Raw genomic sequence first — 15,617 nt, forward strand, 5'->3', positions numbered from 1 at the left:
GGCTACCCAGCAAGTTGCTGAATACATGGCTGCTCGCTTCACTGTATTTATTTAAAGAATTAATGAAACTCACTTGAAAATAGATTTTAGGGGCAGGGCGCATAAGAATTTAAAATCCACAATGCAATGTTAAGACATGAATTAAAGGAAAAAGCAACAAAATTGAGAGGAAAAGAACTATTCAGCCAGCTGAAAGCAAGCATTTTAAATGCCTGGGCAAATAGAATCGTTTGAACCAGAAAGAATACTGTGTTGGTGCTACCACTCCTTGCAGGAGAATTTCAAATTCAGGGTGCCACCACCAAGAAGGCCCTCTCTTTTGTGCATGCATAGCGTTGTCCTCCTATAGATGGAACACAGGGAAGGACCTCTCCTCTGACAATCTGAATACACAGGAAAGTTGATATGGAAAGAGACGCTTGTTCTGAAATCTGGGCTCTGAGTGGTTTAGGTAACCACCAGTACCTTGAATTGGGCTTGCTAGCACATAGGCAGCTTATATAGTTCCTTCCCAGCTGACGTGGCTTCTGCACAGTTTGCAGGGCCATTCCCACACATAATACATTATGCAGCAATCCAGCCTGTGTTATCAAAGCACGGACGACTGTGGCTAGGCTACACCTGTTCTAGAAAGGTTGCAGCTGACCACTTGGGCCTCGAGTGACAGCAATGAGATCAAGGAGCACACCCAATCTATGCACCTCCTCCTTCAGGGGGAGCTATCTGTAAAAGGACATATGGCAACAACAATGGATGACAAGAGAAAGCAATGGAGGACTTTGCTCAAACCCACCTTAGGGCATCCTTCACCAGGCTTTATAAACCCACCTTTGGAGGAGATCAGTTAGAGGAGATCTCTGCAGAGCTGCAAAATCACTTAAAAGAACAGCAAAGCTTATTGATGAAAGAAAAAAAAATAGCTTAGAAAGCGCCTACCAGTAGTTGAGATGAGAGATTTGTGTTTGTGTGTTGTGTTGCTCAGTGTTTGTAAAGGAGCAGGGGAACTAATTCCTCATATTTCTGTTACAAAATTAAACAAAACAATACTGAATCGATGTCAAATTCTGTAGTATAAAACTGTGGGGCACCCCACAAATAATGCCCAATTTTATGCTGTATTTAAAATTACACAAGTAGAAAAAAAAGTTATGCTTATTAATAGTTTAATGTATGAAGGAAACATCCAGACTGCTGTATATGTAGATACATCTGTCACATTAAGTAGAGCCTGACATACTGAAAAAATTTACTTTCTGCGTAGCCATTTCTGTTATGTAAACAATTGTACATTTATTTGCCATTCTAAAACTTCGGGATCAAGTTTACATAATTTTGCTAAATTTCTGTGTATGCCCAGAAGCAGCTTACAGTACTAAAAACCAACCAGCCAAAGAACAGCTTCAACAGAAAGTTATGTCCCAAAAATTAATAATAATCAAAGGGGAAAGAAAAATGAAACTAAGAGAGGCTAAGTGGAACCATATGACGGCAGGGAATGGGCAGTCACAATGTTCACAGAAAAGGGTCAGTTAGTACGCTCCTCTGCAAAAAGCCTACATCAGTCCAACCTATCAGAAGAATGATCTGAGAGACGAGGAAAACGGTGCTGCCATGTGCATTCTCCTCCAAGCTGAAAGGAAATCTCCGGGCGATCCGAAGAGAACTCCCCCACTCAACCCAGCTGGTTCATATGCACACTGTTCATATGGGGTGTCCACGTTCCAGTCCATACCTGAAGAAGAGGAGGAGCGGTGGGGTTAAGCTATGCAGAACCAGCTGTTAGGGTTTTATACCGCCTGGCTCTGTATTTCAAGGACAAACTACTGTACGTATCTCAATTTACTTTTATTTTTAACCCTGTGTGAAATAATCTTAGCGTGTGTACAACTATACTTGTAAACTGCAAACTGCTCAGAACCCTATTTCGGCATTTAGTGGAATATAGAAGAAGAAGAAGAAGAAGAAGAAGAAGAAGAAGAAGAAGAAGAAGAAGAAGAAGAAGAAGAAGAATAGTAGTAGTAGTAGTAGTAGTATGGATTTGATATCCCGCTTTATCTTTTTTTATTATTTTTTTAAATATATATTTATTAAGATTTTTAAACATAAATGCAAATATAATGAACAATGTAGCATATGTCATAACATAATTTCTTAACTTCTTTGGACTCCCTCACGTCTCCCGCTCCCACTTGCATCATTGTCAATTCTTGCCCGCAATTTATCATCTTGTTTACATTCTTAGGTCCCATTCATTTAGACTATAATCTAATAATTCTCCCAAAGGTTTATAATTTTTCTTCAATCTCACTTATCATCCTAATTGCATCTAATTTAGTGGTGGTCAATTATTTATGATCTAGCCTCCCTCTTAACATTCAACCAAATTACAGTGCTTTTTTAAGTAAATCTTAAATTTCTTCCAATCTTCTTCAACCTTCTCTTCTCCCAGGTCTCGGATTCTGCCGGTCATCTCGGCTAGTTCCATATAGTCTATCAGTTGCATCTGCCACTCTCCCAGTGTGGGTAGATTGATATCCCGCTTTATCACTACCCTAAGGAGTCTCAAAGCGGCTAACATTCTCCTTTCCCTTCCTCCCTCACAACACTCTGTGAGGTGAGTGGGGCTGAGAGACTTCAGAGAAGTGTGACTGGCCCAATGTCACCCAGCAGCTGCATGTGGAGGAGCGGAGACAAGAAACCGGTTCCCCAGATTACGAGTCCACCGCTCTTAACCACTACACCACACTGGCAGTTTTGGAACTCACAAGAGCATATTTTAAAAGTCTAACAGCCTACATTTCCATGCTTTACTTTGCTGCGTATTTTGCCATTTAAAATCTCTGCTGGGGTTATTTCACCAAAGAATACTTGCCCCTAACTTGGATCTTGGCATTTAACATTCTCCTGTTATACCTAATCCCCCCCCCCCCCGCCCTTAGCCAATCAACACTTTTAACTTGGAAAAAGAGGTGGAATTTGTTGTTGTAATTTGAAAGTTATCAGCACATTGACTACGCAACCCGCAAGCTTACCGTCTGAGGGCCATTATTCTCTGTGGAATTTGAAACCATCTTTATAAGTGAGTTCCAAGATGGGTCAGCAGCATGAGGTCCATTGAATATAGGCCCCCCAGTACCATCTGCAATGGGTGCGACAGGAGGAATCATTGCGTTCCCATACACTGAGAAAGGCATGCCCTGTAAGGGGAAAAAGAGCTAGTTGTTCAACATGCTTTATATTTCTACAGTCACAATAAACATCATTTCATCTCTCAAATTTCGAAAAGTGTATGCGTTTTCATCCCAATTATAAATTCAACATACTTAATCTGCCAAAGAAATTTGTTTCACAACTTCTCTTGTGAAATGATTTTGAATTAATCGTTTTGAATTAATAGTTCTGCGTGTGTCAAGGTGGCCCAAATGTGGCTCCCAGGTCCATTTAAGGAAGTAACTAGGAACAGTCAGGCAAACTGATACTTGCGCACCCTCTGGCTATAAAGAGGTTTATAATACAAGGCCCACCAAAAACTACTAAAAAGGAATGACAAAGGCAATGCAAGCTCCGATACAAAAAGCAAAGTGTGATGTAGCTTTTAAACAGGGTATGCATATTATAAAGCTTCTATGTCTGAGTTTCTAGCAAAAAAACAGTAACATTTGGATCGTTACCCCAACTTTAGGAAATTCCATGTATCCAGCAGGGACATGCTGATGGAATGTACCGGAAGGAGTTACAATTCCTGTGCTGTCTCTCTCCATTGTTTGATGTTGCGAGAATACACCTGGATCAGACATTGGCCTGTGGATCATATGGTTCCCCATTCCACTGTGACACCAATCTACTTTATCTGGCAAGAAAGAAATGGGGATTACCCATTAGTAGCACGCTTTAACCTAAATTATTCCGTTGAGGTAGTAGCAGTTAACGTCCTGAACACTTGGCAGAACCATCTAAACACGAAGTACAGAGCCAGATTGGTCATCGGAAAGATAAGGTATACTTAGCGGCAGCTTCATGGTGAGACTAAAAATAAATTATGTTCTTAAAGCAGGATTAAATCATTTGTGAACTTTAAATTAGTCAATTCATGAACAATGATGCAATGCAGATTTGTCCAGGCTACCATTTGTAGTGGGAATGTTATTTCTGCATTTTAAGTTGTCCTAATCAATTGTCTTTTTAGGACAATTAGGACGCGGGTGGCACTGTGGTCTAAACCACAGAGCCTAGGGCTTGCCGATCGGAAGGTTGGCGGTTCGAATCCCCGCGACGGGGTGAGCTCCCGTTGCTCAGTCCCTGCTCCTGCCAACCTAGCAGTTCGAAAGCACGTCAAAGTGCAAGTAGATAAATAGGTACCACTCTGGTGGGAAGGTAAACGGTGTTTCCGTGCGCTGCTCTGGTTCGCCAGAAGTGGCTTAGTCATGCTGGCCATATGACCCGGAAGCTGTCTGCGGACAAACACCAGCTCCCTCAGCCTATAGAGCGAGATGAGCGCGCAACCCCAGAGTTGTCCGCGACTGGACCTAACGGTTAGGGGTACCCTTTACCTTAACCCAATCAATTGTCTTAGTTCTCCTCTAATAGAAAATCAGAAGATGATAAACAAGTATGTCTGTTCAGGGGCAATACATACCAGCTTGGTTTCCTCCTATCCCTTCAAAAGACCATATACCACTGTGCCCCACTGGAGTGGCCAAGTTGCTCCCTATAACAGAGGGTGTAGATGTTCCAGTTTGTCTGATACGTGCAGAACGCTCTGTTCCAATTGGGACAGGGACCTTTCTGTCCTGAGAGACATTGCTGGGTTTTTCTGACCCCAGGGAAACAGAGGAAGGGGTTGGAGATGGTGCTCGAACTCCAGCAGACACTGGCTGAGCAGGTGGTTCTGGAGGAAAACAAATATTTAAACGAGTTACAGACATCCATCCTAGTATTTAAAGGCAATATGACGGCATTCAAAAATACTCTCTCTACACCAGTCTCAGCAGAAGTAGCAATGCAAGCTCAGGAAATTTCATGACTTGTTAAAACAGCATTAGCTACAAAAAGCCTATGAGAGGTTTGCCACATTGAGCCAGTAGTTTAAACCTTTTCTAACAGGCTTTCTATAATCAACGTACAATGGAATGAATTTTTGTCAGCTGCAAAAAAATCACTGCCAGGGTTATCAGAACTCAATATATTAAAAAGTGATTACTTAGGATATAATGGTCCTTTTTGCAAGTCATATTAAGCCACAGTTAAAAATGAACTGTGGTTTAATGTGAATGCTCAGTGTGCTGTACATACTTGACGAAACGTTCTCTCTGCTCTACTCCTGCTGCTTGAAAACAAGGCAGGGTCTGGCTTGTTGTGATGTTTCTAGTTTGTTTCCTGCAAACAAATCAGGAGTAGTAAGCCGAGAACTTGAATACTGCTCAAGGTTTGTTTGGAGAGAAATTCATGAGCCAGGGTTTGCACATCAGATCTGCAATGTTTTTATTATTATTATTATTATTATTATTATTATTATTATTATTATTATTATCATCATTATTATTAACTGACCCAGACCCTGCAATGAGCATCTCAGGCCCTTCTTCACAAGAGGTCAGGAGGGTGGCAACATGAGAACAGGCCTTTTCTGTAGTGGCTCCCCGTTTGTGGACTGCTTTCCCCAAGGAGGCTTGTCTGGCACCTTCATTACATATATTTAGACACCAGGCAAAAACATTTCTGTACAATCAGGACTTTGGCTGATTAAAATTCTATGGCCTTTTAAATGTGTTTTTTTGGGGGGGTTATTAGTCTCTTTTTGCTTATTATGCATTTTGTGTTCTCATTTTGTATTTTTATTTTGTGAACCGCTCTGTAATTTTGGGATGAAGGGTGATTTAATAATAATAATTAATAATAATAATGGTTTTCTGCTGCAGCACCAGCTGAGCTACAGTGCATGAGACTTTGGTCTATAATTAGGCACATAGCATTAGCGCTTCATAGCAATGGATTAGAAAGAAGTACTTGGAACAAAGCAGAGCAGATCTCCCCGAAAAGGCAACCATCCCACTCTTCCCTGCATCATCCAATTCAGAAGTTGGAACACCCAGAGTTATATTACAGCAACAAAATAGTGTGGTTGTTGTTTTTTAACAGCTTACCATTTGATGCAGAGGAACATGGAGGCAATAGGTTCAGTGGAGAAAAATGCTGTCTGTTAAAATTAGCAGCTGCCGGCGCTCCCCCAAGGGCTGTTCCTGGTGCATATACTTGACTGCTTGAAAGGTTCGAGGCAAAGGTACCCAAGTGCGCAGAAGGTGGTGTTACAGAACCATATGGTGAATCCATACTGACAATACCTATAGAATGATGCGCAAAACGTCAGTACTTTCTGGGAAAATAGCAGCATTCAAAGGAGGGGGTGTAGGGAAGGGACTAAACTTTTGCATCCTGTACAGTTTGCCTCCAGTTTGGATTAAAATAGTTATTCTCTTCTATGGAGCCTGGAAAACTAATTTGTTCCAGACTGCTTTTCTGTAGCCTATGTTTTTATGGCACTGATTCCTGAGACTATGTGCTTCCTTATAATACTGTATTCTTATGGTTTGACCATTCAGATATATCTCAATGGATCAGTGATTCTATTTGAAATTAGACAAGATGCTCAGTAACCCACATTTAAAATCATCTCTTTGAAAATTACACCTCCAGCATACTTTCAAACAATCTGCCTTATCATCTCATGAAGCACAGCACCAATGGGTTATAATTTTGTTCTCATTTTTAATCCACATCCATTTCCATTTGTTTTCCCCCTTCATTCTACACTGAAGCCTCTTTTGCCAGTATCAAGTTGCTCTATAAAGTATAAAAAAACTGCCTATGTTTTGGAGAAAATATGTTATGCAAGCCAAAATCAAGGCATCTGTCAAAATGTCTTAATAATGTTTGCATGGCAGACATGGGGGGAAAGGGCAGTAGAGCAAGTGGTCTCCTGTTTCCAGCTGGGCTACAGGAGAGAGAACCACTCAGCAGCCAAGTTGTTGGACTGATGTGCCCTTGCTGTCCAGTCGGAAGAAGTGGAGATAAATTTTCTATGCCAAGCCTGCCAGCTATGTGCAGAGCAGCTGACTCTGAGAATTCCATCCCAGATTCCCTACAAAAATAAAAATGCATCTTTGACTTTGGAAGTGTGTAGAGAGGGAAGGGATGATTTTAAAGGGTTGGGAAAAAGTGGGGGTGCAGGGGAAACCAAAAGTCAGGAGAAGATGGGAACCTCAAGGGTCTCCAGGTGACCACGGCATCTCCCCCACCACCAAACTGGGCTACTCTGGTCTACAGAGCTCACCCCGTCTTTCAACCAAGAGAAGGGCCCATGCTGGAATGTGGCAACTGCATTCTGGCCATGGATGAGTATAGATAGGAGACTGCACAACCTGAATCTATTCTTGTAAGATGCAAAGAATGCTTGTACAATCTCCCAATTCACTCCTCCATCTATTTTCGCTGTAGATGATCCTCAGTGGGATGACCCATGTCCGGATCAAAATCTAGCATCTGAAGAACTGAATCAAAAAGAAGTGACAAGGCAAGTTCTAGGGGAAACTGAGAGATTGCAAACAAGTCACCTGCCCCAGTTGGCATCCAAAATTCTGTGTCGGTTAACCTAGCAACTGTTTTGTTTAAATTGGGGAAAATAAATCATTATTTAAAAAACCATAGATGCATGAAGCTTACAGAACAACAAGCCTTTCTGGGGAAGAATCACAGCATGCCTGGTATAAAGGGAGGTTCTACCGTGCCAAGCTTTTACTTTGAGAATGTTAACAAGCATATTAATAGATGTGATCCAGTCAACACTATATACCTGGATTTTCAATAAGCTTTTGACAAAATCCCTTACCAAGGGCCCCTAAATAAATTTGGAACATTGTGGTTTCCCTATGGATTAGTAACTGGTAATGGAAAGAGAAAAAGGAACCACGGAAATCTCCCAAGGATCTGAACTGGGACTGGTGCTATTTAACTTGTTCATAACTGGACTAGAGTCAGCAGCGGGGTGACCAAATTTACCAATGAAACCAAGACAATGAATGGACAGCAAAACAGCAGGCGAGGCTCAAGGGTTAAGTGTAAAGATATGCATGTTGGGGCAACCCCCATCCCCCCCACCCCGCCCAACTGCACACACACAGATGGAGCAATCAGACCCGAAGATCACTTTATCCTTGCGGAATATAAAGAAATATTCACCTGAGGGACTCGGAGCTGGTCTCTGAAGTGGGGGCCTAAAACCTGGGGCTTTGGAAGTATCTAACTGGTGCAATGGATCCGAGTTTGGCAGAAATGAAGACTTCCCAGACAGAATGGATTCCGGCGCTGCCTGAGACGACAAGACAGATCCACCCCAGAAGCCGTGAGCAGAGGCAGGGCCGTTCTCAAACAGTGTGCTGAAGGGCCCAAACGGCAAAGCAGCGCTGAAATTGGGAGCCATGGGCTTGTTTGCCGGATGGACAGAATTCTGAGAGACACTTTGCGTACTTAAGGTAGAAGGAAGTTGCACTGAAGAAGGAACACTGTGGGGTCTTTTGATGTGGCTGATATTGAGGACGGCAACCGAAGAACTCTGAACGGGAGCGGAATTCTTGTGCACGGGGTTCGCCCCATGGGATGGCAGCCTGATCGCGGGGCTTTCCATTTTAGCTGGCGGAGACGGCTGAGCAGATCCCGCTGATGCCTGAGGCAAGAGATAGTTTGCTGGCGTACTAGCAGGCGCAACTACCGGGGCAGCGGAACTCGCACTTGCTAAGTTTGGAGGCACGGCCATTCGGGGATCTTGTGACGGAACCTGAGGCTGCTGCAGAGGTGGCCTTGCTTCCTGGGAAACAGACCCGAGCGTCTGCGGCTGAGCAAGATGCTCCGATGGAATCCCAGCAGAGCCGCTATTCGCCTGCCTGTTGCTGGTCAGATTTGCTGCTTCCGCTGCTGGGGGGCTACTGACATCCTGGTCCGAGGAGGGCACCCCTTTGCTGGGAGAACTCGCGACACATTCTGAAGGACTGCTTCTGGAAACCCGGGCTGGCGGTGAAGGGGAGGAAGTGGACGACACAGGGTGGTGCTCTTTGGCAGTAGGAAAAGGGTAGGTGGCGTTGGTGGGCGTTGTGCTGTTGTTGCTGGCCGTGGTTGCAATGGTGGTGGTGCTGGATGTCTTGACCACGGTGACAAAGAGCTGCCTTCGGACGGAAGGGGAGCTGGGGCTGCCATTTGCAGGAGGAACAGGCACAGCAGACACGGCCGGACTTGTGGTGGCCGTTGGGCTGGGAGCCGACGAACCCGCCGAATTCACCTGAGAACCGCTGCTGTTCTGACTATTATGGCGAGGCACCGTGTGAGGCTTAGGTGAGTTAGTAGCTTTTGCAGGGCTCAGAGGCCGAACGGGGAAAGGACCCCAGGTGGACTGAGCCGGCGGGAAAGTCCCTCCAAAGTGGGTCATGGGTAACCTCGGCGGACGGATCTGCTGGAAAGTCTGAGCAGCCAGCAAGGCGTGTGCAAACTGGGGAGGAGGGTAGGCCAGCGGCAGAGAAACTGGAAACCCAGGCCGCACGTTATTCACTGGGTTCTTGACTGCTTTATGCGTCGGTGCCGAAGGGAGGACAGGCACGGAAAGCGCTGTGGCCATCTGAGACGAGGAGGAGATTGCGACGGTGGTCACCTTGCTGCCAGCGACGGAATTGTGGGTAGTCGTGGGGCTGGCGTGCGTCCCTGTTTTGGGATAGGCCGCAGAGCTTCTCAAACGGTTCTTTGGAATGAGTTCGTCGATTTCTTTGTCGGGATCCTTGATCAGAGCGTTGATGAGCTGTGTTGCTTGTCTTGTTGATTCCGTGCCTCCCCTGCAAGAGAATAATAGAATTGTAGAGTTGGAAGGGACCCCAAGGGGCATCTAGTCCACCCCAACCCCTGCAATCTCTTGGCCAACATGGGGGTCAAACCCTGAGATTAAGAGTCATGCTCTACTGACTTGAGCTATCCTTCAGGTCTAGACACATCCTTCGGGAATAAATGCATGAAGACCATTTCTTCATTCGTGGATAAGCTTAATAAGAAATATTTCCCCTTTTCCGGCCTAGGAACCTCGTACCTACCTGACCACCTCTCCCTGTATGCCCCACGGAGAGCCTCAAGGTCCATAAATAGCAACACCCTAGTGGTCCTGGGCCCTAAGGAAGTTAGATTAGCCTCAACCAGAGACAAGGCCTTCTCAACACTGGCCCCGGCCTGGTGGATCGCTCTGTCTCATGAGACCAGGGCCCTGCGGGATCTGATTTCTTTCCGCAGGGCCTGTAAGACAGAGTTGTTCCTCCTGGCCTTTGGCTTAGAATCAGTTTGATTCCCTCCCCCCTTTCTTCTTCCTTTCTCCTCCTGTGAAGAGGCTGAATCCTAATGTTTTAATGTTGTATCTTAATCTTTTAAATTGTATTTTAATCAACTTGTTTTTATTACTGGTTGTTAGCCGCTCTGAGCCCGGTCTTGGCTGGAGAGGGCGGGGTATAAATACAAATTTATTATTATTTATTATTATTATTTTTAGAAAAATGCATGTAAGTGTAAAAACCTTCGCATGAATGAAATTTAGTGGTTTTATGATGCAATGGTTGAATACACAACCGTTCCCTCGGACAGCAAGGTTAGGTGGTTTGGTGCAGGCCGGACTGATTCAATTTTTAAAATGTTAATGTTTCAGCTGCAACTCAGCCTCTGAGAAACAAAAGTGGGGTGTCAGCATATATCTGAGTAAAAATAAAAATAAAAATTGAAAAGCTTGAGGAGGATTGAGCATGCTCAGTGGCTTCCAGAAGCTACAAAACAGGTGGAATAGGAAAAAGCAGACTAAGTGGCTGGGGAGAATAAATGGGCCTGACAGACTTATAGAATCTTGGGAGAGAATATGAATGGCTGGCTGCATTTTAATTGTTTTAATGTTGTATTTTAATCTTGTTTTTAAGTTGTATTCATTCAACTCGTTTTTATTATTGGTTGTTAGCCGCCCTGAGCCCGGTCTTGGCTAGGGAGGGTGGGGTATAAATAATTTTTATTATTATTATTATTGTTATTGGAGTTCTGAACAGGACCAACCCTGCTGGAGGGTAAGGAATCACTGAGACATTCTGATTCATACAAGTCCCATGTATGTTTACAGCTCTGAAGTTGTTGGGGTGGTGTTGTTTTTTTAAAAAAGTAATCAAGCAGTATATAAATTGAAGTAGTACATAAATTGTATAAAATGAATAAAGAAATGTCCATTTAACAGAAATTAGTTTGAAATCTGTTTCCTATATAAACTGAATGGCAAATTAATATGGTGTCCTCCAAACCAATTCAGTAACTTAAGGTAAACAGTGCCTGGATAGGAACTTACCTTATTGTTATGATTCTGTCCCCCGTTTTGTCTTTCTGCTTATCAATGTCTATATGCGCGCCAGTAAACTCTCGGATAGCGTTGATGTTGCAACCCCCTCTTCCAATTACTCTGGAAATGACAGTTGATGGAACAGAAACCTTCTTTGATCTAAGAGACAGAGAAAATTACGGCAATCGGGTAGAACAGATTTAGTATAGTATACTTGTATCATACTTAAAAGTTTGGTAGCGCATGGTCGGAAGCAAGTATGTATGATGCAATGAGATGCGCCAGCGGCTTGTAAGCTTTGTAACACGTGTGCCATGCCTGAAATCAAAGAGGCCCAAAGGCTGGCTATGAATGCGATCCAACGTAGCACAGGCAGGTGTCTGCTTCCGCAACTGGGCTTCTTCTTTCTCTCCTCTCCCCTTTAGTTCCCTGCACCCCACCAAATCCGCTCTGGGGAGTGGGGATCGGGGTGAAAGAAACTGGAAGTCCCATTGCGCAAGCAAGACATCAATAGAATTCACCCTATATTTAGTGGTGAAGAAAGGCATTCTTACGAAACATTCTCCTGTCCCTCCACCTTTCAAATGTAAAAACAGAAAAGCTAATACAGTGGACCCTCGAGTTACATACCGCTCTGGATACGTAACTTTCGGGTTGCGAACACGGCAAACCCAGAAGTGTATACCTCCGGGTTTTGCTGTGCGCATGCACACAGAAGCACTCGATCATGCCATGCGTGTGCGCAGAAGCAGCACCTCCAGCTACAGACTTTTCAGGTTAAGTACGGACCCCTGAAACAAATTTAATTCGTATGCGGAGGGTCCCCTGTACATGGCCTTTGGAGACTGTGGTTAGAAAGCTTTGGTAGTGGTGCCCGCCCTGTGGAACACCCTCCCAGCAGATGTCAAGGCAATAAACAACTATTTTACTTTTAAAAGACATCTGAAGGCAGCCCTCTTTGGGGAAGTTTTTAATGTCTAATGCTGTATTGTTTTTAATATTCAGTTGGAAGCCGCCCAGAGTGGCTGGGGAAACCCAGCCGGATGGGCGGGGTATAAATAATAATAATAATTAATAATAATAATAATAATAATTAGCTGAAACAAAGCACTGAAGAACTCTGCTAACAGTTGTAGCTGTGAAAGTGTCCCAAGTCTACACAAAAAGCTGAAGAATGAGGAGAAAGAGAAAAAGAAAACAGGAAGACACTAGCATGGGGAATGTATTCCTATCCTGCTTCTCAGGTGCTGGCACCGAAAGCAGGCTCTAATGCTATCTCTTGGAAGTTACAGACTTTGACGACCAAGGAATGAAACTGCCATACCATGACTAATTTTGCCAGCAATGCAAAGCATGGTTTAAAGTAAAATATTCAAAGCAGGGACTAGGGGTGGGTGGATGGATGAAGTAGAGAATCACTGGCAATTACCACCATCACGGAATTGGACTTACCTTCTTACAACCTCCTTCCATCCTTCCTCCCTCTTCTGACCACGTTTAGGGCTAGCTAAGGTCAATTTTCCATTAGGAGAAGACAGCGGCGATGGAGAAGGTTTTGTGCAAGTAGATAAGGAATTGCCAGTTACTTCGCTAATAACTTCTGACAACCTTTCAGAGGAAAGGGGGAGGGGAGGGGAGGAAAAAGAGTGCTTGTTAACGTAACTCTCATGAGAAAAACGTAAAAGACAAATGCAGAGACTCTCGTTCAGCCCTTTAATAACATCTTTAGTATTAGAATATTAAATTTAACACCGTGCTAAAGAGTAAACTGATCAATCATAGACAAAGTACACTTGGCTTTTGTGTGCTTGGTTTTGTTTGTAAGCCTGTTTAGAATAAAAGACATTTGGATATAAATGAGGATGAATCTCAGTATCCCAAGATTCACAGTGGGGGGGAAATGAGGCAGACAAAGAACAGCGCCATAGCAATCTATACTAGCAAGACATAAGAAAGTTTTCCACTTGCATTTCATGCAAACCTTTGCTTGAAATGCACCTAGCAACTGATAATCAAAGTCCATTCATATGTAAAAACACAAGCGGTGGAATGCAACTGAGTGCTACCTTCATCACAATCTAACTCAAAATTGGGCCTTTCCCTCTTCATCAGCAGAAATGGGCCGTCTGAAGGCAGAAGTAAAATCTTAAAGGGGAAAAGGTGCATGCACTTGGATAGTCCAGGATGTGGAAACTGTCACAGGACTCTCTTGATTTCAATGTTTGAATGTAGCCCGATTTTCAGCAGTGATTCTGGGATTCTGCTGTGGGGATAGGATCTTGAAAAGCTCCCACCTATGATTTTGGTCTTCTGTTACTATGGTCTCCAATTAAGCAACTTAGAACTAAGCCAAATTAGTTTGGCCACTCAAAATACCTATTGATTATGCTATTTTATCTGCTGCTTCACACGGTCAGTTCTACTGGCATCGTATATTCTGGTTTGTTCTTAATAATTCTGATAAACCACTTTGAGTACCAAAGTTGGAAGAAAGGCAGCAGAGACTTTTCAACAAAATAAAAAGTACCGTATTTTTCACTCCATAAGACGCACCTGGCCATAAGACGCACCTAGTTTTTAGAGGGGGAATGCAAGAAAAAAAATATTCTTTAAAGGGAGCGCTGAGCAGAGCCTGTATGCATCCCAGGCTCTGCTCAGCACTCCCTTTCCCATCACTGATGGGCTGCCCTTCTCCCTCCTTGGGGAAAAGCCCCCAAGAGCTGCACACAAGCTCCACGGGCTCTTTAAAGGGAGCGAGGTTCTTGGGGGCTTTTCCGGGAGGTAGGGGAAGAGACTGAGGGGCTAAGCCAGAAGCTAGAACAGTGAGAGGGATCGCTGCACAACAATCCCCCTTGCTGTTCTGGCTTCTGGGGTAGCTGCGCAGCCTGCATTTGCTCCATAAGACGCACACACATTTCACCTTACTTTTTAGGAGGGAAAAAGTGTGTCTTATAGAGCGAAAAAGACGGTAAATACCGTATTTTTTGCTCTATAAGACTCACTTTTTCCCTCTTAAAAAGTAATGGGAAATGTTGTGTGCGTCTTATGGAGCAAACGCAGGCTGCGCAGCTACCCCAGAAGCCAGAACAGGAAGAGGGGTTGCTGCTTTTTGCTGCGCAGCAATCCCTCTTGCTGTTCTGGCTTGTGAGATTCAGTATATTTTTTTCCTTGTTTTCCTCCTCCAAAAACTAGGTGCGTCTTATGGTCTAGTGCGTCTTATAGAGCGAAAAATACAGTAATAATTTCACAGTTCTGGTCCATGAGGTAACACTTGGGGGAAGAAGATGGAAGCGTTGAGAACATCCCAAGAGATGAGATTACAACTTGTGTGTGTGTGCAAAAGCTAAAGTAGCTTACTTGACTGAAGATTTCCCAGAAACTGCTTTTCGCTCTTCTTTTGGGAAAGTGACCAGCACCGACGGCTGCTTCTTGTTGCTCTGAGCATGAGTGACTGCTGTGGAAGAAAGACTGTCACTCTTGTGGCTGCTGTTACTATTGCTGCTTTCATCACTACAGCTGGAAATCCTCATGTTGTCACTATCACCACTTTCACTGGTACTGCTGCTTTTGGATTCGCCATTTATTTTCTCTGGTTGAGAATAGGAGATGGGGAGCTGATCATCAAAGATGATCTGAACAGTATCCTGGCCAATTTTGTTTCTCCTGCTTTTCCTCTTAGAGCTGCTCGTAGTGACAGTATTGTTTCTTTTGCCATGGGTACCTGCCAAAGTTGTCCATGTTGCAGATATACCTATGGTGGTCGTTGTGGTAGCACTGGGTGGTTCTGTTAGGATCCCTGGCTCATCTAATTGAGAACGAGAAGAAGAATTGACTAAAGTCCACAGTAATCATCTTGCCTGAACAGGTTTTTACTATGCTACTGGCCCATGAAGATCAATGCAAGTCACTTATACAGTACAAACATCCTCTGATACTACTTCATATTTCAAACCTATTTACCTAGTGCATATGGCCTAACACAGGGGATGCAGGTGGCGCTGTGGGTTAAAGCCTCAGCGCCTAGGACTTGCCGATCGAAAGGTCGGCGGTTCGAATCCCTGCGGCGGGGTGCGCTCCCGCTGCTCGGTCCCAGCGCCTGCCAACCTAGCAGTTCGAAAGCACCTCCGGGTGCAAGTAGATAAATAGGGACCGCTTACCAGCAGGAAGGTAAACGGCGTTTCCGTGTGCGGCTCTGGCTCGCCAGATGCAGCTTTGTCACGCTGGCCAC

General features: G+C 44.1%; 1 protein-coding gene across 7 annotated transcripts in view; it reads right to left on the reverse strand.

Moving 5' to 3' along the window:
* Positions 1-1,146: 1,146 nt before the first annotated feature.
* Positions 1,147-15,617, reverse strand: part of LOC310829900 (ankyrin repeat domain-containing protein 17) — a 105,722-nt gene continuing 91,251 nt past the window's right edge. For 6 of the 7 annotated variants that reach the window (XM_083708907.1, XM_083708908.1, XM_083708912.1 and 3 more), the window contains 9 exons: positions 14,747-15,194; positions 12,842-12,997; positions 11,399-11,548; positions 8,236-9,872; positions 6,144-6,341; positions 4,637-4,888; positions 3,672-3,850; positions 3,033-3,197; positions 1,147-1,732 (listed from right to left, as the gene is read on the reverse strand). In XM_083708907.1, the coding sequence (XP_083565033.1) occupies positions 1,673-1,732; positions 3,033-3,197; positions 3,672-3,850; positions 4,637-4,888; positions 6,144-6,341; positions 8,236-9,872; positions 11,399-11,548; positions 12,842-12,997; positions 14,747-15,194 (3,245 nt within the window). In that variant the 3' untranslated portion in view covers positions 1,147-1,672. The remainder of the gene's footprint in view (positions 1,733-3,032; positions 3,198-3,671; positions 3,851-4,636; positions 4,889-6,143; positions 6,342-8,235; positions 9,873-11,398; positions 11,549-12,841; positions 12,998-14,746; positions 15,195-15,617) is intronic. The other variant, XM_083708910.1, reaches the window with a different exon arrangement.

Source organism: Podarcis gaigeae (genome assembly GCF_964106915.1).
Source record: "Podarcis gaigeae genome assembly, chromosome: 13".
NCBI classification, from domain to species: Eukaryota; Metazoa; Chordata; class Lepidosauria; order Squamata; family Lacertidae; genus Podarcis; species Podarcis gaigeae.